This window comes from Lithobates pipiens, unplaced genomic scaffold (genome assembly GCF_037356315.1).
Source record: "Lithobates pipiens isolate NorthernLeopardFrog02 unplaced genomic scaffold, aLitPip1_a1.2 Scaffold_35, whole genome shotgun sequence".
Lineage (NCBI taxonomy): Eukaryota > Metazoa > Chordata > Amphibia > Anura > Ranidae > Lithobates > Lithobates pipiens.
In genome coordinates this window covers 2,123,200-2,148,599 of record NW_027507811.1, presented here as the reverse complement: position 1 = coordinate 2,148,599, position 25,400 = coordinate 2,123,200, and the positions used below count along the sequence as shown (strand labels likewise).

Genomic DNA, 25,400 nt, shown 5'->3' with positions numbered 1-25,400 from the left:
ATCTAGTGATCATAGTGTTGTGTTGGGCTATTTTACTAATGGAGGTACAGTATTTCAGGAAAAAATACCACATGATAGCCACTAGATGGAGCTGAGGATCATAGCAATCACATTGCTCATAATAATAGCCAGCATTGGTGCCAGTTTCCGCTGGCTTCCGCTCCTGTTCCTGACTGACCTCCTGTGCATGATCCTGGTTCTGGCCCCTGACCTCACTTCCTCTCCTGTTCCTGACTTACCTCCTGTGCATGATCCTGTTTCTGGCCCCTGACCTCACTTCCGTTCCTGTTCCTGACTTACCTCCTGTGCATGATTCTGGTTCTGTATTCTGACTTCAATTCCGCTCCTGATCCTGACTGACCTCCTGTGCATGATCCTGGTTCTGTATTCTGACTTCACTTCCGCTCCTGATCCTGACTGACCTCCTGTGCATGATCCTGGTTCTGTATCCTGACCTCACTTCCGCTCCTGCTCCTGACTGACCTCCTGTGCATGATCCTGGTTCTGGCCCCTGACCTCACTTCCGCTCCTGTTCCCGACTGGCCTGTGCATGATCTTAGTTCTGGCTCCTGACCTCGCTTCTTCTCCTATTCCTGACTGACCTCCTGTGCATGATCTTGGTTCTGGCTCCTGACCTCGCTTCTTCTCCTATTCCCGACTGACCCCCTGTGCATGATCTTAGTTCTGGCTCCTGACTTTGCTTCTTCTCCTATTCCCGACTGACCCCCTGTGCATGATCTTGGTTCTGGCTCCTGACCTCGCTTCTTCTCCTATTTCTGACTGACCTCCTGTGCATGATCTTAGTTCTGGCTCCTGACCTCGCTTCCTCTCCTGTTCCTGACTGACCTCGCTTCCTGAATTACCTGTCTACCAAGATCTGCCTGTGCATCTAGAGATACTTTTGTCTTACTGGAATCTGCACAGTCAAGACTTCACCTGCTTATCAAGAATGTCTTCTGTCCTGCTGACACAGGCGCATGGTCATGTCCCCTTCTGGTGCCTCATCTACTCAGATCTTCAGGCAACTTCACAGCTGGAATCTCGTGCTGCTTTGGGCGCATCGCTCCCTGTCCCCACCTTTAGGGGTGCTCTGCACACAGCCACAAGGGAAGCCCTCTTGTCACTTGGGCCTCCAACCAGGAACATGACAAGACGGTTAAGTAGAAACTATCTCTGAGGTCTGATTGTTGATTCCACCAGAAGGGATCATCTCCTGGAAATGGTTCCCGTGCATTGGGGTCACTATGGGGTCCATTGCTGGTAAGGCAGATGTGGGTTGGAAGAGGGCCCTGGTCATGCCCGGCTGGGTCATTCTCAGGGAATTTCCTCTAGTTTAGAGAGGTGATGTGTGTAGAAAATAATTTGGGCAGCAAATGTGACATTCGTTGAATTCTAAACATTCGCTGAATAAATAACACAGCGAGCCCCTTCTCCCGCTCAATAACAGATGTTGCCTATTCTGGCCATCGTACTTTGTAGTTAGAACTCACTCTAAAATTAAACTGCCAATTAAAAATGCCGATATGCATTGTGACAGTGCGAGGCCCTGCCGCCATGGAAATGGATATATAGGAATGACGCAGGGATCCCAGTAATGCAGAGTGCGGGACTCAGGCATATTTATTGTGAGCGGAGAAATCAGTTTTTTTCACTTTTTGCCAAGATTTTTAATACCGGATCAGGGCCTGGAGCTTGAAGGCTTCAAAGTGTCTCGGGTGGGATGAAGCCTTCAAACCCGTATCCAGGCCTTGCTGGAGACCTGCAGGCCGTTTGAGTAGACAGGTATGCAGATTCGTTATAAGCCCAGACTTTCCATAACTTAAAACTCCCATTTGGAGACAGAGCCTTTGTTTGCGGAGAGGTGTGTGCTCCAGCCAGGAGAGGTGACCCAACTTGGGAGAAGGCATCCCATGTTGGAGGGATTTGTTGCCCACAGCACTGGAGAAGTTGGGACAGCTGTGCGAATCTGGGGAGACTGAGAAAACAGAGGCGACTGAGTCCAGGGGACTGGAGGGAATCGGTAAGTCTCAGGAGAGTGAGTGAGGTCAGGGTGTCAGGAGAACCCCTATACAGAGGCCGGGGGTGAGCCCATGCAGCGAGTTGCTGCAGCTAAAGCCTGCGTGAGCCAGAGGAGCTAGAGAGAAGAGAGCTAGGACTGCAAGCTGAGAGAGCCAGGTGGCTCTGCATTGTATGTTATCTGTTTTTGCTGGAGAAGAACCCCTGCTGAATGAGCCAGGAGAACCAGAGAGATGGGGGTCTGGAGCTTGAAGGCTTCAATGTCAGGTCACCTTGAGGCCAGGTGACAGATGCACACCGTAGGGATTAGGAGTGCACCGCAAGGTTGTGGACCCTACGGCTGACTGCTGCGGACGGGGGTCAAGGTGATAGGAAGGCAGGACTGCCAGAACACCAAGATGGATCCCACTGGGGTTAGAGCGTAAGATTCCCTGGGGCGCAGGGTCTAAGAGCCAGCATGTGTTCACCAGAGCCTCGAGTGGTGAGGATGGACTTGGCTGCAACTGGCTCCAGGTCGCGACCCCCAGGGTCCCCCAGCTAACACCCACAGTAGGCAACAGGAGGATAGGGATGGTGAGGGACAAAGCCAAGGTCGGGGCCACAAGCAGACAGGAATAGTCGGAGACACGCCAAAAGGTCAGGATCACAGGCAAACAGGGATGGTCAAGGACACGCCAAAGTTGGTAACGGAATAACAGCAGAGCACGCGGCAGGTAACAGGAAGCTAACACACAAAGGTTGATCAGCAGGGTTGGCCTGCAGTGCACAGGTTAATATAGAGTTCTCTGATAGGAGCTAGGGTGGAGTCATGCCAGAGGATGGATATAAAATCAGTCAGGTGAGGGACGGCTGGTCTCTAGAAATGAACACATGGAGACAGGTAAGCAGATGAACTCTATTGCATAACCATGACATTCAAAATGTCTCGGGTAGAATGAAACCTTCAGTCCTGTGTCTGGGTGATTCGTTATAAGCCAGGCCTGACCATAGCTTAAGTTTACTATTTGGAGACCAAGACTTTGGAGAGAGGGGTGTGCTCGAGCCAGGAGAGGTGACCCACTCAGGAGAATGCACCCCATGTTGGAGGGAATCTTTACCAACAGGACTGTAAAAGTTGGGACAGCTGTGCAAATATTTAGCAAAAGCGGATTGGATTTTGCAAAAGAGTTTGGCACAGTTCCCCACACACGGCTCATGTGTAAGGTAAAGTCTACAGGTTTGGAAAGATCAATTTCTAAATGGATAGAAAACTGGCTAACAGACAGAATTCAGAGTCGTGGTTAATGATTCTTACTCTGAATGGTGTAAGGTTATCAGTGGTGTACCCCAAGGTTCAGTGCTGGGACCCTTACTTTTTAACATCTTTATAAATGATATTGGGTCTGGGATCAAAAGTAAAATTTCCGTCTTTGCAGATGACACCGAGCTATGCAGTGGAATAACCTCCTTACAGGATGTCTCCAATTTACAAGCCGACCTCAATGCTCTGTCTAATTGGGCGTCTATGTGGCAGATGAGGTTTAATGTTTAGAAATGTAAAGTTCTGCACTTGGGGGCTAAGAATATGCATCATACATACTAGGGGGAGTAAAACTGGGGGGATCTGTAGTGGAGAAGGATCTGGGGGGATCCATAGTGGAGAAGGATCTGGGGGGATCCATAGTGGAGAAGGATCTGGGGGATCCGTAGTGGAGAAGGATCTTGGGGGATCCATAGTTGAGAAGGATCTGGGGGAGATCCGTAGTGGAGAAGGATCTCGGGGGATCCGTAGTGGAGAAGGATCTGGGGGGACTCCATGGTGGAGAAGGATCTGGGGGGATCCATAGTGGAGAAGGATCTGGGGGGATCCATAGTGGAGAAGGATCTGGGGGGATCCATAGTGGAGAAGGATCTGGGGGAGATCCATAGTGGAGAAGGATCTTAGGGGATCCATAGTGGAGAAGGATCTGGGGGAGATCCATAGTGGAGAAGGATCTGGGGGGATCTGTAGTGGAGAAGGATCTGGGGGGATCCATAGTGGAGAAGGATCTGGGGGATCCATAGTGGAGAAGGATCTGGGGGGATCCATAGTTGAGAAGTATCTGGGGGGGATCCATAGTTGAGAAGGATCTGGGGGAGATCCATAGTTGAGAAGGATCTGGGGGAGATCCATAGTGGAGAAGGATCTGGGGGGATCTGTAGTGGAGAAGGATCTGGGGGGATCCATAGTGGAGAAGGATCTGGGGGATCCGTAGTGGAGAAGGATCTGGGGGGATCCATAGTTGAGAAGGATCTGGGGGAGATCCATAGTGGAGAAGGATCTGGGGGGATCCATAGTGGAGAAGGATCTGGGGGGATCCATAGTGGAGAAGGATGTGGGGGGACTCCATGGTGGAGAAGGATCTGGGGGGATCCATAGTGGAGAAGGATCTGGGGGGATCCATAGTGGAGAAGGATCTGGGGGGATCCATAGTGGAGAAGGATCTGGGGGAGATCCATAGTGGAGAAGGATCTTGGGGGATCCATAGTGGAGAAGGATCTGGGGGAGATCCGTAGTGGAGAAGGATCTGGGGGGATCTGTAGTGGAGAAGGATCTGGGGGGATCCATAGTGGAGAAGGATCTGGGGGATCCATAGTGGAGAAGGATCTGGGGGGATCCATAGTGGAGAAGTATCTGGGGGGATCCATAGTGGAGAAGGATCTGGAGGGAGTCCATAGTGGAGAAGGATCTGGGGGATCCGTAGTGGAGAAGGATCTGGGGGGATCCGTAGTGGAGAAGGATCTGGGGGGACTCCATGGTGGAGAAGGATCTGGGGGATCCATAGTTGAGAAGGATCTGGGGGAGATCCATAGTGGAGAAGGATCTGGGGGAGATCCATAGTGGAGAAGGATCTGGGGGGACTCCATGGTGGAGAAGGATCTGGGGGGACTCCATGGTGGAGAAGGATCTGGGGGACTCCATGGTGGAGAAGGATCTGGGGGGACTCCATGGTGGAGAAGGATCTGGGGGGACTCCATGGTGGAGAAGGATCTGGGGGGACTCCATGGTGGAGAAGGATCTGGGGGACTCCATGGTGGAGAAGGATCTGGGGGACTCCATGGTGGAGAAGGATCTGGGGGTTTTGGTAGATCATAAGCTCAATAATAACATGCAATATCAAGCTGTGGTTTCCAAAGTGAGCAAAGTCCTTTCCTGTATAAGAGAGGTATGGACTCCAGAGAGAGAGACATCGTCTGTACAAATCATTAGTAAGACCTCACCTGGAATATGCAGTTCAGTTTTGGGCACCAGTTCTCAAAAAGGATATCGGGGAACTGGAGAAAGTGCAGAGAAGGGCAACCAAACTGATAAGAGGCATGGAGGAGCTAGGCTATGAGGAAAGAAGCTATGAGGAACTGAATTTATTCCCTCTTGATAAGAAGAGAATAAGGGGGAATTAGGGGGGATATGATCAACATGTACAAATATGTAAGGGGTCCATATAGTGAACTTGGTGTTGAGTTATTTACTTTACGGTCAACAAAGAGGACAAGGGGGAACTCTTTACGTCTAGAGGAAAAGAGAGTTCATCTCAAAATATGGAAAGGTTTCTTCACAGTAAGAGCTGTGAAAATGTGGAATAGACTCCCTCCAGAGGTGGTTCTGGCCGGCTCAGTAGATTGCTATAAGAAAGGCCTGGATTATTTACTAAATGTACAGAATATAACTGGGTACTGACATTTATAGGTAAAGTTGATCCGGGGAAAATCTGATTGCCTCTCGTGGGATCAGGAAGACCTTTTTTTCCCCCTGCTGTGGCAAATTGGATCATGCTTTGCTGGGGTTTTTCACCTTCCTCTGGATCAACTATGGGATTGCATGTTTTTTTTTTTTTTGGTTGAATTAGATGGACTTGTGTCTTTTTTTCAACATGACTAACTATGTAACTATGAATATGAGGAGACTTAGAAAGCGGAGGCAACTAGTGAGTCCAGGGGACTGGAGGTAGGCCGCAAGTCTGAGAGTGAGAGAGGCCTGGGGTGTCAGGAGAACCCCTATCCAGAGGCTGGGGGTGGGCCCATGCAGTGAGGTGCTTCAGCTAAATGCTGAGTGAGCCAGGAGAACCAGAGAGCTGAGAGCCAGGACTACAAGCTGAGAGAACCAGGTGGCTCTGTATTTTCTATTTTTGGCATGGGCAACTGTGTATGCGAAATTTCCATTACTTTTGGTAAATAAAAGTGGGCCTCTAAGCCTTTTAAACACAGTTTGGAATGGCATGGAGTTTATTAAAATGCACCTACCACTGAGCTAGGCAAAACCCATACCACAAAATATATTTTGTGTTCCCCCTTTGTTGGGGGTGGAGATGACCCCATCTATAAGGATATTGTCAGGGCTGGCTTAGCCATTCCTCCTCTGGGCTGGCCGTTCAGCTGTCGGCTATATGCCGGCTCTCTTCTCTTTCCACAGTTACCAGCTGTTCCCGATGATGCTCGTCTGACCTGCCTATTTAAAGCCTTCCAGCTCACTCTTTCCTCTGCCTTCGCGTTGGTCACATTACGAGGAACCATCTCCTGCTGTTTGTTTCAAGGCTGACTTGCTGACATCCCTCCTGGCTTCTTATCCTGCTTGCGGTTGCTCTCCTTGGATCCCTGACTTCTGGACTGGCTGATTACCCAATCTGGTTTATGAACATTGGACTGGCTGACTACCCGATCTGGCTACTGGACTCTGGCTATGCTTGACTACGCTTTTTTTTATTTACCTTTTTATTTTTATTAATAAACAAGTGTGATTTGATTGTACTTCTGTCTCAGTCTGTTTCATGGTTCCTGACAGATATACAGTACATACACACACATCACAAGGCCGTGTTCACACTACGAGACGTTTCTCGGGTGCTGCAGTTCTGCTGAGCTCCACAAGGTGGTGATCTTCTCACTTCAACCTAGACAGGAAGTCTCTATGGAAGACAGGAAGTGATGTCAGGTACAGACAGGAAGTGATGTATGGTATAAATAATGAGTGACGGGCGAGAGCTGAGTCGGGAGGAAGTAGAGAGGAGACGTTGCTGGAAGTGGTAACTTGATGGACAATCAGCCGCCCCTCACATCACCGGGTAAGAGGAGACTTTATTGTAAAGGAGAGAGCAGTACGGAGGCTCCACCTAGATCCCCCATCATCTGATAAACACATAGAAACAATGTATTCAGTCAACTCGCCCCCCCCCCCCTCCCTCCGGGACCCCCGCTCTCCAGCCAAAGACACTGAGAACATTTTCCCCCGGGTATTTATACAGTCACCCAGTATGCAACGAGGCACTTTCCTCTGCCAATAGCCAAGGCTGTAACAATACCTGTGCCCTAATTTGTCAGGTTTCCTTCCAATGTTCAATATGCCTCTCTACTGGACCAGTGTGAAACATTCAGACAAGCTGAGCGTCACCTGAGCACCATGAGCAGACCAAATCAATCGATCCTGCTCCCTGGTAGGCAAAGTGCACTCTAAATTTACCTAGCACTCTTCCTGGTAAGCAGAGCGACCCAAAAATGACATTCTCTTCTAGCACCTAGCTAGGAGGGTGCTACACCTACAGATGGGTCCAGTAATGGGAACCACCAAGAAGATGTCCCCTTCCTCTGTATTCCTGGAATTCCACACAGGAAGGTCACACCATCCCCCACCATCATCAGGTAGATGATGAGGAACAATTATTGGTAGTTCTGATTTATACACAAATGTTTGTTACAATGAATGTTTCATTATATATTTAGAGTGGAAACCTCGGGGATGATAATATTGATGTTAAAGAAGAGTATAAAGAGGAGGATGAGGAGTGATGGAGTTTCCTGAAGGACACATTGATATGATGGAGCCACCAAATACCAGGAACCCACCAGAGAGATGTCCCCGTCCTCTGTATTCCCGGGATTCCACACAGGGAGGTCACACCATCCCCCACCATCATCAGGTAGAGGAGGAACAATCACTGATAGTATCATTAGGATCTGTACATTATCTGCATTGTTACCATTGATGTCATTTTTATTATATATTCAGAGTGGAGACCTGAGAGATCCTAAAGTTGAGGTTAAAGAAGAGATAAAAGAGGAGGATGATGAGGATGGGGGGATGGAGGAAGAACACAAAGATCTGTACCAGGACACCATGGTGGAGTCATCCAGATACAGGAACCCACCAGAGAGATGTCCCCGTCCTCTGTATTCCCGGGATTCCACACAGGAAGATCACACCATCCCCCACCATCATCAGGTAGGTGATTGATAATTATTGGGAGTTCTGATTTATACACAGCATGATTGTTACAATGAATGTTTTATTATATATTCAGAGTGGAAACCTCTGGGATGATAATATTGTTGTAAAAGAAGAGTATAAAGAGGAGGATGAGGAGTATGGAGTGATGGAGGAGTTTTCAGAAGGACACGAGGATATGATGGAGCCACCAAATACCAGGAACCCACCAGAGAGATGTCCCCGTCCTCTGTATTCCCGGGATTCCACACAGGAAGGTCACACCATCCCTCACTATTGCAAGGTTGGTGGGATGGAACATCTAGAACATGGACTCCTAGAGATGATGTGTGGATTTTCTATGTGATGTCACAATAATAAATCTTCTATCTTACAGATGATATTCTCTCTCATTTTCTTGGTTTAGAGTGGAGATCCAATGGATATAGAATTTGAGGTGAAATCAGAAGAAGAAGAGAGGTATGTGAGGGATGATCAGCAGTCTATGGAGGAGGATGGAATAACGGGGACATTTATAGAGGAGGACACTCCTACAGAGATCAGCACAGGTGGGTCATTAACACTAAATCCATTCCTCCACCCATACTGCTCACTGATTGGTCCAGAGTAGGGCGGGGGCTGGGTGATATCAGCCTGTAATCCCCTGGTCACTTTCCTGAGCTGTGTTCCCCGTCCTGTATTCCTGGATTTCTCTCCGATAATCTTCCTTCTCTGTGCTGCCGACACACTTTATGTATCTAGACTGGATTTATGGAGATTCTGGGGATCAGCTGGAAGAAAATATTGAATTTCACCATAGGCGTTACTAGATCTAGGCACCTGGGGTATGTACCTTGGGACTTCTGCCCCATGCCCGGGTCTAGTAAGATCTCTGACAGAACAATCCCCCCGGGGTTACTTGCTCTGTTATTTGCTGGCTGTGCCGGGTGGAGGGATATGTCTGTATAGTCTCAGACCCAAGTCACTGAGTGCAGTCTCAGGAGTAGAGATGGCCTTGCGGTTCGCGGTGGTCGGTTCGCGGCGTATTTTGCTTGTTCACGATTCCCCAAACTGGCGGATTTCTGGCGCTGTTCGCGGCGGACATATTTGTTTACATTGTGAAGAACTTTGACCCGTGATGACACATCCATCATGGGGTACAGGACAGCCAACTGAGACATTTCAGCACATGGACAATTGGACATTCCCCCTACCTTATAAATAGACCTGATCTGGCGGCCATTTTACATTCTGTCTTTTGTCAGTGTAGGGACAGGTTGCTGTGTGGAGCAGGGACAGACTGTGGTGACACAAATCACTAGCTATTAGGTCCAGAAACGTCCTTTTAAGGACTGGTATAGGTGTACAGTATATAGGGTTCTAGTACACTGCTGCTGACTGCTGTGCTGGCGATTGCTGAGTGCACTGCTGACCGATTCTGCAGCTGTCTTGTCAGTGTAGGGACAGGACGCAGTGTGGAGCAGGGACAGTCAGTTTAATCACTAGCTATTATAATTAAGTCCACAAAGGTCCTTTTTAAGGACTGGTATAGGTGTACAGTATATAGGGTTGTACACGTATAATATACTTTCTTTCAAATATACTAAGTATATTATGGTGCACTGCTGACTGCTGTGCTGCTGATTGCTGCCCGATTCTGCAGCTGTCTTTTATCAGTGTAGGGACTGAGGGACAGTTTGGTGTTCTGAGCAGGGACAGTCTGCAAATCACTAGCTACTAGGTCCACAAAGGTTCTTTTATAGGTGTACAGTATATAGGGTTGTACACGTAAAATATACTTTCTCTCAAATATAGAAAGCATATTATAGTGCACTGCATGCAGTGCTGCTGACCGATTCTTCAGCTGTCGTTTCTCAGTGTAGGGAGAGACAGTTTGGTTTTTGGAGCAGGGACAGTCTGCAAATCACTAGCTACTATTATGTCCACAAAGGTCCTTGTAAGGACTGGTATAGGTGTACTATTTGGTGTGCAGTATATAGGTGTGTAATACACGTATAAAATACTTGCACATATAGAAAGCATAGTATAGTGCATTTCCACTGTGCAGCATTGTGACTGCTGAGCGGTTCTGCAGCGATACTACAAAGAGCGACAAACACAATTAAAAAAAAGTATTATAACTGGTGTGATAGACCAGTGGCCCCCAAAAACGACAGATTGAAGCGGGGTGTTATATACCTTCTTCCACATACATACTGCACTTCTCTAGAGACTTTTGTCACAGGGTCATTTAAAAAATGACAGGCAGAGGAAGAGGCAGGCCCTTCCGCAGGGGTGGTAGGGGTAGGGCAGGAGCAACAGGCTTAAGCCAAAGTGGGAAATTGCAGAAGGTGCGTGCGATTATGTCAAAGGACGCACCAGATTTGGTTGAGTGGCTCACTCAGCCTTACTCTTCTGCACCCTCCTCATCCTCTCGATCTGCACCCTCTTCACTCTCTGCTATGTGCACCCCCAAAGACACTACCACCAACAACACCACCACCACCACCACCACCATATACCTTCCGCTTGAGTCACAGGAATTATTTTCCGATCCATATCAAGAGGACATTTCTGATGTGCAGCCACTCTTGGTATTGGATCAGGAAGAGGAGGTAGCAACAACCGCTACTCAGCAGTCTGACGATAGTACCCAGATCAGCCCAAGGAGGAGGTTGGTCCCCGGTGTTGCTGCCAACTCCGAGATCTCTACTTATAGCGGTGGGGAAGGTGACGTTGATGATGACGTGTCTAGTGATGTCACGTGGGTGCCCACAAGAGAGGAAGAGGAGGGGAGTTCAGAGGGAGATATGGACCAGCAGATAGGGAGGAGAAGCAGGAATAACTTACATTGCACAGGAGGGACAAAGCAGACTGCAAATGTATCAGGAGCAAGTCATCGACCATGTACGGTCACATCTGGCGTTCCCAGGACACCGGCACATGGCTCCGCAGTGTGGGCTTTTTTTAACGTGTCCTCTGCTGACAATAGTGTTGCCATTTGCAGTCAATGCATAAGTCTCGGTAAGCCCAACACTCACCTAGGGACGACCGCCTTAAGAAGGCACATGAGCTGCCATCACCGAGCCCAGTGGGAGCAACGGAACACACAAAGCCACACTGCAGGCTCTCACCGTCCAGCCTCGTCTTCTACTTCTCCTTCTCCTCTCTCCTCACAATTGTCCTCCACTCCACCTTCCATCACGCCAAGCTCACGTTTTTCTGCAAAAAGGCAGGCTTCTGTGGGCCAAATGTTCGAGCGTAAAAAAATGATGGCGCCGGATAACCCTCTTGCCCAACAGTTGACAGCTGGCTTGTCAGAACTGATAGCCCGCCAACTACTGCCATATAAACTGGTGGACTCGGAGGCCTTTCTAAAATTTGTGGCCATTGGAACACCACAATGGAAGGGCCCAGGAAGGAAGTATTTCTCACAGAAGGGCATCCCAGAGCTATATGGCCATGTTCAGCGGCAAGTGAATGTATCTCTGGCACACAGTGTCGGTGCCAAGATACATCTGACCACAGACACGTGGTCTAGCAAACACGGGCAGGGAAGGTATATCACTTTTACTGCCCACTGGGTGAACCTTCTGACGGCCGTCAAGCATGTAACCCGTGGCACCCGTGTAGATTTGGTTTTACCGCCACGGATTGCATGCAGGCCTGACTCTTCTTCTCCTCCTCCTCCTACTCCATCCTCCTCCCTCTCCTCCTCAGCTGCCTCCTCCTTTTCCGCTGCTAGCGTCTCTTCCGCTGCACCACCCAAGCTCCCCAGAACCTATTCGACATGCCAGGTGAGACGTTGCCATGCCGTGCTGCGTCTGTTGTGCCTGGAAGCCAAGAGCCACACTGGCCCAGCACTCCTTTCAGCTTTGCGTTCACAGGCAGATCAGTGGCTAACACCGCTCAAATTGACAGTTGGTAAAGTGGTGTGTGACAACGGTGCCAATCTGCTTAGTGCATTGAAACAGGGCAAAATTACGCATGTGCCATGCATGGCACACGTCTTAAACTTTGTCGTGCAGCGATTCGTTGTCAAATACCCTGGGGTCCAGGACATCTTGCGGCAGGCAAGGAAAATCTCGTCCCATTTCAGAAGATCTTACATGGCCATGGCTCGCCTTGCTGACATTCAGCGGCAACACAATCTGCCGGTCAGATGTCTTATTTGCGATTGCCCGACGCGATGGAACTCAACCTTCTATATGCTTGATAGGCTGCTCCAGCAGAAACGTGCAGTTAACGTCTACCTGTATGAACTCTGCGGCAGAACAGGTTCTGGGGAGCTTGGTTTTTTTTCACTGCTCATGCGTGACGCGTGACTTGTGCGGCCATTTGATGAGATCACAAAACTGGTCAGTCGCAGCCATGGCGCCATCAGTGACATGGTACCTTATGCCTTCTTTATGGAGCGTGCATTGCGTCGTGTCATTGATCAAGCCGTGGAGGAGCAGGAGCAGGAAGATGATGAAGTCACAATGCTGGATGAATTCCCAGGGGGGGCTACTCTATCTGAGACAAGTCAACAACAGGAGTCTGAAGAGGAGTCAGTGGAGGATGGTGCGGGGGCGGATGAGGAGGAGCAAGAAGAGCATGCTTTAAACCTTTATGGGATCCCTGTTGTTGTGCGTGGATGGGGAGAGGAAAATGAAGAGGATGACATTATCCTGGATGATGAGCAGGAGCCAGGCCACCACACCGCTTCCACTTTAGTGCAAATGGGGGCCTTCATGCTCCAGTGTTTTCATAGGGACCCCTGTATAAAAATCATAAAGGTCAAGGACCAGTACTGGGTGGCAACGTTCTTAAACCCCCGGTACAAACACAAAGAGGAAGAAATGTTACCGCCGTCACAGAGGGCTGTCAGAATGCAGCACTTCCAGGCCTTGCTTCGACAACTGCTGCATTCTGCTTTTGCGTGCGCTGGCAGAGGAGCAATTCCCACTCCCAGAGAAAGAGTTGCGGGTACCAATCCAACAGCGCCTACAAGAAGAGGGCGGTTTGAAGATGTGTTGGTGACTTCTGATATGAGGTCATTCTTTCAGCCGACCCATCGACAGGTGTCATCCGGATCCAGCATCAGGGAATGCCTAGACCGTCAGGTGTCCGACTACATCGGGTTAACGGCCGATGTGGACGCTCTGAGGAGTGATGAACCCCTGGACTACTGGGTGGGCAGGCTTGACCTCTGGCCAGAGCTTGCCCAATTTGCAATGGAACTGTTGGCTTGCCCCTCGTGCAGGGTCCTGTCTGAAAGGACGTTCAGCGCAGCAGGGGGGATCGTGACCGATAAGCGTACTCGCCTAGCTCACGACAGTGTTAACTACCTCACATTTCTAAAAATGAATGAGGCATGGATCTCGGAGGAATTCAACACATGTGACCAGTAGACCATGTATATGTATAACTCTATAAACAATTTATTTAGTCGAGCACACAGACCTTTTTTCTACCTTTTGGCTCACTTCCTTGTACAAAAAAAGCACACCCTACTATATGCCCATACCCTCCTGTTTGAAGAGGTTGAGCGGTGTCATATTTTTGGGTCCCACAGCGAGTTGCTGGTATCAGTGCTGCTGTCAGTGCTCTCTATCTTGGTGCTGGTGTCAGTGCTCTCTCTCTATCTCGGTGCTGGTGTCAGTGCTCTCTATCTCGGTGCTAGTGTGGTCTCAGTGCCTTCTATCTCGGTGCTGGTGTGGCCTCAGTGCTCTCTATCATGGTGCTGGTGTCAGTGCTCTCTATTACTGTGCTGGTGTGGTCTCAGTGCTCTCTATCTCGGTGCTGGTGTGGTCTTATTGCCTTCTATCTCAGTGCTGGTGTGGTCTCAGTGCTCTCTATCATGGTGCTGGTTTCAGTGCTCTCTATTACGGTGCTGGTGTGGTCTCAGTGCTCTCTATCTCGGTGCTAGTGTGGTCTCAGTGCCTTCTATCTTGGTGCTGGTGTGGTCTCAGTGCTCTCTATCATGGTGCTGGTGTCAGTGCTCTCTATTACGGTGCTGGTGTGGTGTCCGTGCTCGCTATCTCAGTGCTAGTGTGGTCTCAGAGCTCTCTATCATGGTGCTGGTGTGGTCTCAGTGCTCTCTATCACTGTGCTGGTGTGGTGTCAGTGCTCTCTCTCTATCTCGGTGCTGGTGTGGTCTCAGTGCTCTCTATCTCGGTTCTGGTGTGGTCTCAGTGCTCTCTATCATGGTGCTGGTGTCAGTGTTCTCTGTCACGGTGCTGGTGTCAGTGCTCTCTATCATGGTGCTGGTGTGGTGTCAGTGCTCCCTATCACGGTGCTGGTGTGGTCTCAGTGCTCTCTATTTTGGTGCTGGTGTCAGTGCTCTCTATTACGGTGCTGGTGTGGTGTCAGTGTTCTCTGTCACGGTGCTGGTCTCAGTGCTCTCTATCATGGTGCTGGTGTCAGTGCTCTCTATTACGGTGCTGGTGTGGTGTCAGTGCTCTCTATCTCAGTGCTAGTGTGGTCTCAGTGCTCTCTATCACTGTGCTGGTGTCAGTCAGTGCTCTCTCTCTGTCTCGGTGCTGGTGTGGTGTCAGTGCTCTCTATCTCTGTGCTGGTGTGGTCTCAGTGCTCTCTGTCTCGGTGCTGGTGTGGTGTCAGTGCTCTCTGTCTCGGTGCTGGTGTGGTGTCAGTGCTCTCTATCTCGGTTCTGGTGTGGTCTCAGTGCTCTCTGTCTCGGTGCTGGTGTGGTGTCAGTGCTCTCTATCTCGGTTCTGGTGTGGTCTCAGTGCTCTCTATCTCGGTGCTGGTGTCAGTCAGCGCTCTCTATCTCGGTGCTGGTGTGATCTCAGTGCTCTCTGTCTCGGTGCTGGTGTGGTGTCAGTGCTCTCTATCTCGGTTCTGGTGTGGTCTCAGTGCTCTCTATCATGGTGCTGGTGTCAGTGTTCTCTGTCACGGTGCTGGTGTCAGTGCTCTCTATCATGGTGCTGGTGTGGTGTCAGTGCTCTCTTTCTATCTCGGTGCTGGTGTGGTGTCAGTGCTCTCTATCACGGTGCTGGTGTGGTGTCAGTGCTCTCTATCACGGTGCTGGTGTGGTATCAGTGCTCTCTATCTCAAAGGTGGTGTCAATGCTCTCTATCACGGTGCTGGTGTGGTGTCAGTGCTCTCTTTCTATCTCGGTGCTGGTGTGGTGTCAGTGCTCTCTATCACGGTGCTGGTAGGGTGTCAGTGCTCTCTATCACGGTGCTGGTGTGGTATCAGTGCTCTCTATCTCAAAGGTGGTGTCAATGCTCTCTATCACGGTGCTGGTGTGGTATCAGTGCTCTCTATCTCGGTGCTGGTGTGGTGTCAGTGCTCTCTATCTCGGTGCTGGTGTGGTGTCAGTGCTCTCTATCATGGTGCTGGTGTGGTGTCAGTGCTCTCTATCTCAGTGCTGGTGTCAGTCAGTGCTCTCTATCACGGTGCTGGTGTGGTGTCAGTGCTCTCTATCTCGATGCTGGTGTCAGTGCTCTCTAAGACGGTGCTGGTGTCAGTGCTCTCTATCTCGGTGCTGGTGTGGTCTCAGTGCTCTCTATCTCGGTGCTGGTGTCAGTGCTCTCTATCTTGGTGCTGGTGTCAGTGCTCTCTATCACGGTGCTGGTGTGGTGTCAGTGCTCTCTATCACTGTGCTGGTGTCAGTGCTCTCTATGGTGCTGGTGTCAGTTCTCTCTATCACGGTGCTGGTGTCAGTGCTCTCTATCACGGTGCTGGTGTCAGTGCTCTCTATCTCGGTGCTGGTGTCAGTGCTCTCTATCTCGGTGCTGGTGTCAGTGCTGTCTATCTCGGTGCTGGTGTCAGTGCTCAGTCTCTATTGCGGTGCTGGTTTCAGACAGTGAGGGAGATAGCAACGGAGAAGCCACTCAGCAGGCAGTGCCAGCACCATGGCTGAGGATCAGTACTGGACTGGCACCTCCGGACCACCGCAGTAGAGCCCTGCATAGGTGGGGGTAAGGGCTGGGCAGAGGGAGGGGCTCAAGCACAGGTTGGCACACTGGGACACTGGCACAGGATTGCGCTGCCCTGAATGTGGCACTGATCATCTCCTGCACCCCTTCATAGCCTGCCCTGACCTTTCCTCTCCTCCATGGCCTTCATGCGCTCCTGAATTGTCAAAATTTCACAGATAAAAAAGAATGCTTGTCGTTGTCGATCCCAGATTCACTTTATACATGTGTTATGTCACGGTGCTGGTGTCAGATCACTCTATCACAATGCAGGTGTCAGTGCTCTATATCACGGTGCTGGTGCTGGTGATCATCTCCTGCACCCTCTTCTTTGCCTACCCTGACCTTCCCTCGCCTCCATTATCTCAAGATTTCATAATTTTCAGAATTTCACATATAAAAAAAGAATGCTTGTAGTTGTCGATCCCAGATTCACCTCATATATGTGTTATGTCATTGGCCATGTGGTGGGACTATGTGTGCACAGCTAGTAAGTATTTTGTGGCTGAAAATATGACCTGGAGGTTTTTAAGGTTCGCCTGCCATTAAAGTCAATGGGGTCCACCGCAAACTTTGCGGTTCACAAACTTTTGGCCACGTTCGCGGTTCGTGAAACGTCCCGCCGGAAGTTCGTCCATTACTACTCAGGAGATGGGAGGAGCGGTGTGGGACCTCTGCAACTTGTCTCCAGTAAACATTTCATCTTCCACTGATTACTGATCACCAATATGACCTGACCCCTGCACTATATACTCTGTATTGTACATTACATAGTCCTGACTTCTGCTCTCTCCCCTCCACCCACTGCTATATATACACATAATATGTATTCTCTTTTGTTACCCCCATTTCCTACCAACCTTAAACAGAAAGTGATAATGAGGGAGGAGTCAGTAACCCAATGATGGGGGTCTACAGGATCAGTCCAGTCTTCATTTTGGTTGGTTAGGGGAACCAATCAGCTCATGTCTAGTAATAATCTTTGTATTTCTATTTTAGTAGATGGACGGGAGATGAGGAAAACCTCAGAGGATTGTCTCACTTTGTCTCCAGACTGTAAAGTAGAAGATGAGGACATCACACAGTATAGTCCAGGAGAAAACCCGACTACCTCAAATGTCCATCCGGCACCACACAGTGTAGATGGACCATCGTATTCCTCTTATCCCGAGGAACCTCAGACTGTGCGGGACGGTGCCGGACCATCGTATTCCTCTTATCCTGAGGAACCTCAGACTGTGCGGGACGGTGCCGGACCATCGTATTCCTCTTATCCCGAGGATCCTCAGACTGTGCGGGACGGTGCCGGACCATCGTATTCCTCTTATCCCGAGGAACCTCAGACTGTGCGGGACGGTGCCGGACCATCGTATTCCTCTTATCCTGAGGAACCTCAGACTGTGTGGGACGGTGCCGGACCATCGTATTCCTCTTATCCCGAGGAACCTCAGACTGTGCGGGACGGGGCCGGACCATCGTATTCCTCTTATCCCGAGGAACCTCAGACTGTGTGGGACGGTGCCGGACCATCGTATTCCTCTTATCCTGAGGAACCTCAGACTGTGCGGGACGGTGCCGGACCATCGTATTCCTCTTATCCCGAGGAACCTCAGACTGTGTGGGACGGTGCCATTTTTCCAACACATAAAAGGTTTCCCTGTCCTGAGTGCCGGAAATGCTTCCATTCTAAATCCAAACTTAATGTGCATAAACAATCTCACACCCGAGAGAAGCCGTATTCCTGTGTTGAGTGTGAGAAATGTTTCTACTCTAAATCCCAGCTTAATGTTCATAGAAGATCTCACACCGGTAAGAAGCCGTATTCTTGCCCTGAGTGCAAAAAACTTTTTTTATTGAAGTCCCATCTATCAATACATCAGAGATTGCACACGGGGGAGAAGCCATATTCCTGTCCTGAGTGTGGAAAATGTTTTTCGCAGAAGTCCCATCTTTACAGACATCAGAGATTGCACACGGGTGAGAAACCATATTCCTGTTCTGAGTGCGGGAAATGTTTTTCACAGATAGCCCATCTTTGCACACATCAGCGATCTCACACAGGTGAAAAGCCGTATTCCTGTCCTGAGTGTGGAAAATGTTTTTCGCAGAGGTCCATTCTTTACAGACACCAACGATTGCACACGGGGGAGAAACCGTATTCCTGTCCTGAGTGCGGGAAATGTTTTTCACAGATAGCCCATCTTTACACACATCAGAGATCTCACACGGGGGAGAAGCCGTATTCCTGCCCTGAGTGCGGGAAAAGATTTGTACATAAATTAAGCCTTGTCACACATGAGAGATCTCACACGGGTGAAAAGCCGTTTTCCTGTTTTGAGTGCGGAAAATGTTTTTCAGACAAGTCCATTCTTTATTATCATCGGAGGTCTCATATGGGGAAGAAGCCGTATTCCTGTCCAGGGTGTGGAAAATGTTTTTCACGTAAGTCACATCTTTTTACACATCAGAGCTCTCACACAGGGGAGAAGCCACATTCCTGTCCTGAGTATGGGAATTGTCCATCACAGAAGTCCTCTGTTTACAGTCATCTGAGATTGGACACGGAGGAGAACGAACTTTCCTGGTCTGAGTGAGGGAAATGTTCCTCACTGAAGTCCTGTACATCAGGGGGTCCCACACAACCCTCAAGGTGTATTAGTGAGTGTGGGAAATGTCTTGTATATGAATGTTGCTGGACATGTGGGGAAGAAGCACCCCCTGATATACACCTCAGATATACTCCATGGCTGATCTTCATCATGGAAGAAACAGTTGATAAGGAGATCAGAGATCACCAAAGACATGGATGAAGTGTTGTACCGTGTCGGCCATTGATAGCAGGAGAAAAATAAAAATGGAGTCATTACCTCTCATTGGCTGAGTACATTTTGTGGTGAAAACTCTTGCAAGAGGTCTGCTTTCTCAAGTCGTCTTCCAAGACGAAACACGTTAACCCCACCACTTAAAAGTCGGTCCTCTATGCTTATTATAATAAAAATTGAGTCATTACCTCTCATTGGCTGAGTACATTTTGTGGTGAAAACTCTTGCAAGAGGTCTGTTTTCTCAAGACGTCTTCCAGGACGAAACACGTTAACCCCACCAGTTAAAAGGCGGTCCTCTAGGCTTATTATAATAAAAATGCAGTCATTACCTCTCATTGGCTGAGTACACTTTGTGGTATGGAGACTTAGAGGTCTATTATTCTCTTGCAAGATGTCTGTTTTTACTCAAGTTGTCTTCCGGGACGAAACACTTTGACCCCACCACTTAAAAGGCAGTCCTCTAGGCTTATTATAATAAAAATTGAGTCATTACCTCTCATTGGCTGAGTACACTTTGTGGTATGGAGACTTAGAGGTCTATTATTCTCTTGCAAGAGGTCTGTTTTTACTCAAGTCATCTTCCGGGACGAAACACGTTGACCTCACCACCTTAAAGGCCGGTCCTCTAGGCCTTTTAAAATAAAAATGGAGTCATTACCTCTCATTGGCTGAATACATTTTGTGGTGGAAGGTTTCAAAAACATTTACAGGTCTGTTTGTTAAAAAATTGTTGAACGAATGTGACACGCATTCGACCCACCTATGAGAAATATTTTGTTGTATTTTATTTCTTGATTTTCTTGATGATTTTCTATGATCATTGGCTCCATCTAGTGACCAGAATTCTGTGATGCACTATTTTGGATAATGAAGGTACAGGAAAAAATACCACATTATAGCCACTGGATAACGCTGAGGATCATAGGAAATCACTGTGTTCTCGGCTTGGCAAATGCTTCTCCCATTCGTCCAGCTCATTTCTTTTTGATAAAATGGACCCCTCAGTTTCCTTCAGCAGACATGGATTGCTACAAATAACTGAGATCTTCCTCACCCACGTATGATTACAGCAGACATCGAATAAATTAAAACTAACAATTATATTCCAATCACTTGTAGCTCCCTCTAATGTACAGTCTAGTTATGAGGAAAATGTATTATGACTCAGTGAGTCTGGGTAATTGGTCGGGGGTTACAGTAGGTCAGGCTGGAGGAACTCTACAGGTCAGGCCTCCGGTACCTCTCGGTGGTTCTAGAAGTTACCAGAAGTTTCTAGAAGCTAGTGGGGGGGAGGCAAAGATAAACTATGATCTGCATATTTATGGAGATCTGACCAATCCCCAGACAGGTGGCTTGGCAGGGTGGTTGGGTTAGCCCATAAATATTGTGGAGCCTGGCCAGCAAGAGAAGGCTTGTCGTTGTCAGTGGTGAAAATTGGTGTGATGAGGATGGATGTTGTGGAGCCCGGGAGGTGACCCCAGGGCTGAGGGGGCTCTGCCTCTAGGCTGGAGCTGAGGAAGGAGAGAAGCTGAAGAGAGATCTCCACTGCTCTTCAGTCTTACAGTTCTGTTTTTTTTTTTTTTAACTCCTTGAAGAAATATGATGCGGTGGTGAGGGATGGAGGACACTAAATTGAGGCCAGTGGAAGGATTGGCAGAGAGGGGTGGAGGACACTAAATTGAGGCCAGTGGAGGGATTGGCAGAGAGGGGTGGAGGACACTGAATGGAGGCCAGTGGAGGGATTGGCAGAGAGGGGTGGAGGACACTGAATGGAGACCAGTGGAGGGATTGGTAGAGAGGGGTGGAGGACACTGAATGGAGGCCAGTGGAGGGATTGACAGAGAGGGGTGGAGGACACTGAATGGAGACCAGTGGAGGGATTGGTAGAGAGGGGTGGAGGACACTGAATGGAGACCAGTGGAGGGATTGGTAGAGAGGGGTGGAGGACACTGAATGGAGACCAGTGGAGGGATTGGTAGGGAGGGGTGGAGGACGCTGAATGGAGGTCAGTGGAGGGATTGGTAGAGAGGGGTGGAGGACACTGAATGGAGGTCAGTGGAGGGATTGGTAGAGAGGGGTGGAGGACAGTGAATGGAGGTCAGTGGAGGGATTGGTAGAGAGGGGTGGAGGACACTGAATGGAGGTCAGTGGGGGGATTGGCAGAGAGGGGTGGAGGACAGTGAATGGAGGTCAGTGGAGGGATTGGCAGAGAGGGGTGGAGGACACTGAATGGAGGCCAGTGGAGGGATTGGTAGAGAGGGGTGGAGGACACTGAATGGAGACCAGTGGAGGGAATGGTAGAGAGGGGTGGAGGACACTGAATGGAGACCAGTGGAGGGATTGGTAGAGAGGGGTGGAGGACACTGAATGGAGACCAGTGGAGGGATTGGTAGAGAGGGGTGGAGGACACTGAATGGAGGTCAGTGGAGGGATTGGTAGAGAGGGGTGGAGGACAGTGAATGGAGGTCAGTGGAGGGATTGGTAGAGAGGGGTGGAGGACACTGAATGGAGGTCAGTGGAGGGATTGGTAGAGAGGGGTGGAGGACACTGAATGGAGGTCAGTGGAGGGATTGGTAGAGAGGGGTGGAGGACACTGAATGGAGGTCAGTGGAGGGATTGGTAGAGAGGGGTGGAGGACAGTGAATGGAGGTCAGTGGAGGGATTGGTAGAGAGGGGTGGAGGACAGTGAATGGAGGTCAGTGGAGGGATTGGTAGAGAGGGGTGGAGGACAGTGAATGGAGACCAGTGGAGGGATTGGTAGAGAGGGGTGGAGGACACTGAATGGAGACCAGTGGAGGGATTGGTAGAGAGGGGTGGAGGACACTGAATGGAGGTCAGTGGAGGGATTGGTAGAGAGGGGTGGAGGACACTGAATGGAGGTCAGTGGAGGGATTGGTAGAGAGGGGTGGAGGACACTGAATGGAGGTCAGTGGAGGGATTGGTAGAGAGGGGTGGAGGACACTGAATGGAGATCAGTGGAGGGATTGGTAGAGAGGGGTGGAGGACACTGAATGGAGGTCAGTGGAGGGATTGGTAGAGAGGGGTGGAGGACACTGAATGGAGATCAGTGGAGGGATTGGTAGAGAGGGGTGGAGGACACTGAATGGAGGTCAGTGGAGGGATTGGTAGAGAGGGGTGGAGGACACTGAATGGAGGTCAGTGGAGGGATTGGTAGAGAGGGGTGGAGGACAGTGAATGGAGGTCAGTGGAGGGATTGGTAGAGAGGGGTGGAGGACAGTGAATGGAGGTCAGTGGAAGGATTGGCAAAACCTGCAAAATGATATCTCTCTCTCTGGAGTCCATACTTATCTTAAAACAAGAAAGGACTTTTCTCGCTTTGGAAACCGCAGCTTGGCATTGTATGTTATTATTGAGCTTATGATCTCCCAAAACCCCCAGATCCTTCTCCACTATGGATCCCCCCAGATCCTTCTCCACTATGGATCCCCCCAGATCCTTCTCCACTATGGATCCCCCCCAGATCCTTCTCCACTATGGATCCCCCCAGATCCTTCTCCACTATGGATCCCCCCAGATCCTTCTCCACCATGGATCCCCCCAGATCCTTCTCCACTATGGATCCCTCCAGATCCTTCTCCACTATGGATCCCCCTAGTTGTACTCCCCCTAGTATGTATGATGTATATTCTTATCCCCCAAGTGCAGAACTTTACATTTCTCAACATTAAACCTCATCTGTCACATAGTCGCCCCATTAGACAGAGCATTGAGGTCGGCTTGTAAGTTGGAGACATCCTGTAAGGACGTTATTCCACTGCATAGCTCGGTGTCATCTGCAAAGTCGGAAATGTTACTTTTGATCCCAGACCCAATATCATTTATAAAGGTAAGTAAGGGTCCACTCCCGAACTCAATGCTCTTTTATTATATGCAGCTGCATCGCGCAGTGACGGCGCAATCAGGGGGTGGACTCTCTCACCGTCCCCGATATTCCGATGCATGTCTGAGGTTGTCCCAGTTTAAGGGCTTTATATCTAGAACCTATTGCATGATTCTCAATATCTACCTTGAAGGATTTCCCCAGGGGGCATCGAGCAAATGGGAAAGAGATGAGGGATCATTTGAGGATGAGCAGCGGGAGGAGGCACTCCAGGCAGTACAACTTCGCTCCCTAAATGTGGCCCAACGGTCATCTCAGTTATACATCGTAGTCAAAGTACACTACGCGCCTGACAGGTTGTTCAGGATGGGAGTAAGTCCGGATTCCAACTGCCCCGGGTGCGCGAGGGATCATGGGGGCCTGATACACCTGCTCTGAAGTTGCCCCAAACTACCTTTGTTCTGGTCAGGGGTTGTGGCCACCATCAACAGTGTCTATCAGACTACCATACCCACAGACCCAAAGCCATGTATACTGGGGATTCTAGATGATATTCCTATGGAGGACAATTTCAAACAGGCCATAGCCAGGGCCCTGGTTCAGGCCCCTAAGCTGATCCTTCGACGTTGGAAGACGATTGAACCTCCAAAGTTAAAGGAACGGATTGCCCAAACGGGGGACGCCATAAGGTTGGAAAAATACGTATTTCAACATAGAGGTCGCCCGGGAAAGTTTGATAAGCTGTGGACACCCTGGCTGGACACCCCCCCGGCCTCTCCCCTGTTGATCTGGTTGTTGGAGAGATTGCTGAGGTGAAGGCTAGGAAAGCGAGAGACCCATCGAGAGGGTGGAGAACGGAAAGAACTTCTACTATAAGAACTCGATTATAGTGCTGACACATAAATAAATAATTGGTCCCTTTAGAGGAAATACCTGAAGTGTATACTACAAGATGGTATTGGATGATGAGTGATAGCCCTTGTACACACGGGTCGGACATTCCCACAACAAAATCCGTCGGATTTTTTTCCCAGACGGATTTTGTCCGAAACTGGTGTTGCATACACACGGTGGGACAAAGTTGTCGGAAAATCCGATCGTTCGGAACGCGATGACGTTCGTTCGTTCCGACGGGACTACGTTCAGGCTAGTAGCCAATAGCTTTGGTCTAGGAATTTGATCTGAGCAGGCGTGGCACTTTGTCCGATCGGAATTCTCTACAAACGATCGGACAAGGTCCGATCGGATCATGTTGTCGGGAAAATTTTATATCCAGCTCTCAAACTTTGTTGGTCGGACATTCCGACCGGAAAAAGTCAGATGAAGCCCACACGCGGTCGGATTATCCGACAACACGGTTCCTATCGGACATTTTCCGTCGGAATTTCCTACCGTGTGTACGAGGGCTAATGTGTGATTATACCTCCTGCGATGGTAATTGAAATGTTTGACAAAGTCTGTGCGTTAATTGTGAGCCGCAAAGTTTTTCTGTTTGTTTTATTTTCTAATAAACATTCTTTGATATAAAAAAATAAAAAATAAGTAAGGGTCCCAACACGGAACCTTGGGGTGCACCACTAAGAATCATTAACCACGACTCTCTGAATTCTGTCTTTTAGCCAGTTTTCTATCCATTTACAAACTGATATTTCCAAACCTGTAGACTTTACCTTACACATGAGCCGTGTGTGCGCAACTGTGTCCAACGCTTTTGCAAAATCCAAGTATTCCACCACCATCCCTTTGTCCAAGTATACCACGTCCACCGCCACCCCTCTGTCCAAGTATACCACGTCCACCCCCACCCCTCTGTCCAAGTATACCACACCCATCGCCACCCCTCTGCCCAAGTATACCAAGCCCACCGCCTCCCCTCTGTCCAAGTATACCACGTCCCCCGCCACCCCTCTGTCCAAGTATACCACGTCCCCCGCCACCCCTCTGTCCAAGTATACCACGTCCCCCGCCACCCCTCTGTCCAAGTATACCACGTCCACCGCCACCCCTCTGTCCAAGTATACCACGTCCCCTGCCACCCCTCTGTCCAAGTATACCACGTCCCCTGCCACCCCTCTGTCCAAGTATACCACGTCCCCTGCCACCCCTCTGTCCAAGTATACCACGTCCCCTGCCACCCCTCTGTCCAAGTATACCACGTCCCCTGCCACCCCTCTGTCCAAGTATACCACGTCCACCGCCACCCCTCTGCCTAAGTATACCAGGTCCACCGTCACCCCTCTGCCTAAGTATACCACATCCACCGCCACCCCTCTGCCTAAGTATACCACGTCCACCGCCACCCCTCTGCCTAAGTATACCACGCCCACCGCCACCCCTCTGTCCAAGTATACCACATCCACCGCGACCCCTCTGTCCAAGTATACCACATCCACCGCCACCCCTCTGTTTATGTATACCACACCCACCGCCACCCCTCTGTCCAAGTATACCATGCCCACCGCCACCCCTCTGTTTATGTATACCACGCCCACCGCCACCCCTCTGTCCAAGTATACCATGCCGACCGCCACCCCTCTGTCCATGTATACCACATCCACCGCCACCCCTCTGTCCATGTAT

At 49.7% G+C, this 25,400-nt stretch overlaps 3 protein-coding genes across 3 annotated transcripts in view; all 3 read left to right on the top strand.

Moving 5' to 3' along the window:
* The first annotated feature begins 4,992 nt into the window (after window positions 1–4,992).
* Window positions 4,993–25,400, top strand: part of LOC143955793 (uncharacterized) — a 136,862-nt gene continuing 116,454 nt past the window's right edge. Inside the window, exons 1-2 of the mRNA XM_077465913.1 lie at window positions 4,993–7,094; window positions 7,750–7,946. Coding sequence (XP_077322039.1) covers window positions 7,815–7,946 — 132 coding nt within the window. The 5' untranslated portion in view covers window positions 4,993–7,094; window positions 7,750–7,814. The remainder of the gene's footprint in view (window positions 7,095–7,749; window positions 7,947–25,400) is intronic.
* LOC143955329 (uncharacterized) lies at window positions 8,012–9,907 on the top strand. The gene is made up of 3 exons (XM_077465399.1): window positions 8,012–8,248; window positions 8,328–8,534; window positions 8,658–9,907. Exons 1-3 carry the CDS (start codon window positions 8,012–8,014, stop codon window positions 8,859–8,861), a joined length of 648 nt encoding a protein of 215 aa, XP_077321525.1. The 3' UTR covers window positions 8,862–9,907.
* LOC143955728 (uncharacterized) lies at window positions 15,903–19,028 on the top strand. The gene has a single exon (XM_077465845.1). It carries the CDS (start codon window positions 17,121–17,123, stop codon window positions 18,747–18,749), a length of 1,629 nt encoding a protein of 542 aa, XP_077321971.1. The 5' UTR covers window positions 15,903–17,120; the 3' UTR covers window positions 18,750–19,028.

Excerpts from the sequence above, each read along its gene's own strand:
- LOC143955728 (XM_077465845.1), top strand. The coding sequence starts at position 17,121 with ATGTCTAGTAATAATCTTTGTATTTCTATTTTAGTAGATGGACGGGAG.
- LOC143955329 (XM_077465399.1), top strand. The coding sequence starts at position 8,012 with ATGTCATTTTTATTATATATTCAGAGTGGAGACCTGAGAGATCCTAAA. Across the intron at positions 8,249-8,327 it reads CCATCCCCCACCATCATCAG|AGTGGAAACCTCTGGGATGA; the intron begins GTAGGTGATTGA and ends TTATATATTCAG. Across the intron at positions 8,535-8,657 it reads CCATCCCTCACTATTGCAAG|AGTGGAGATCCAATGGATAT; the intron begins GTTGGTGGGATG and ends TTCTTGGTTTAG.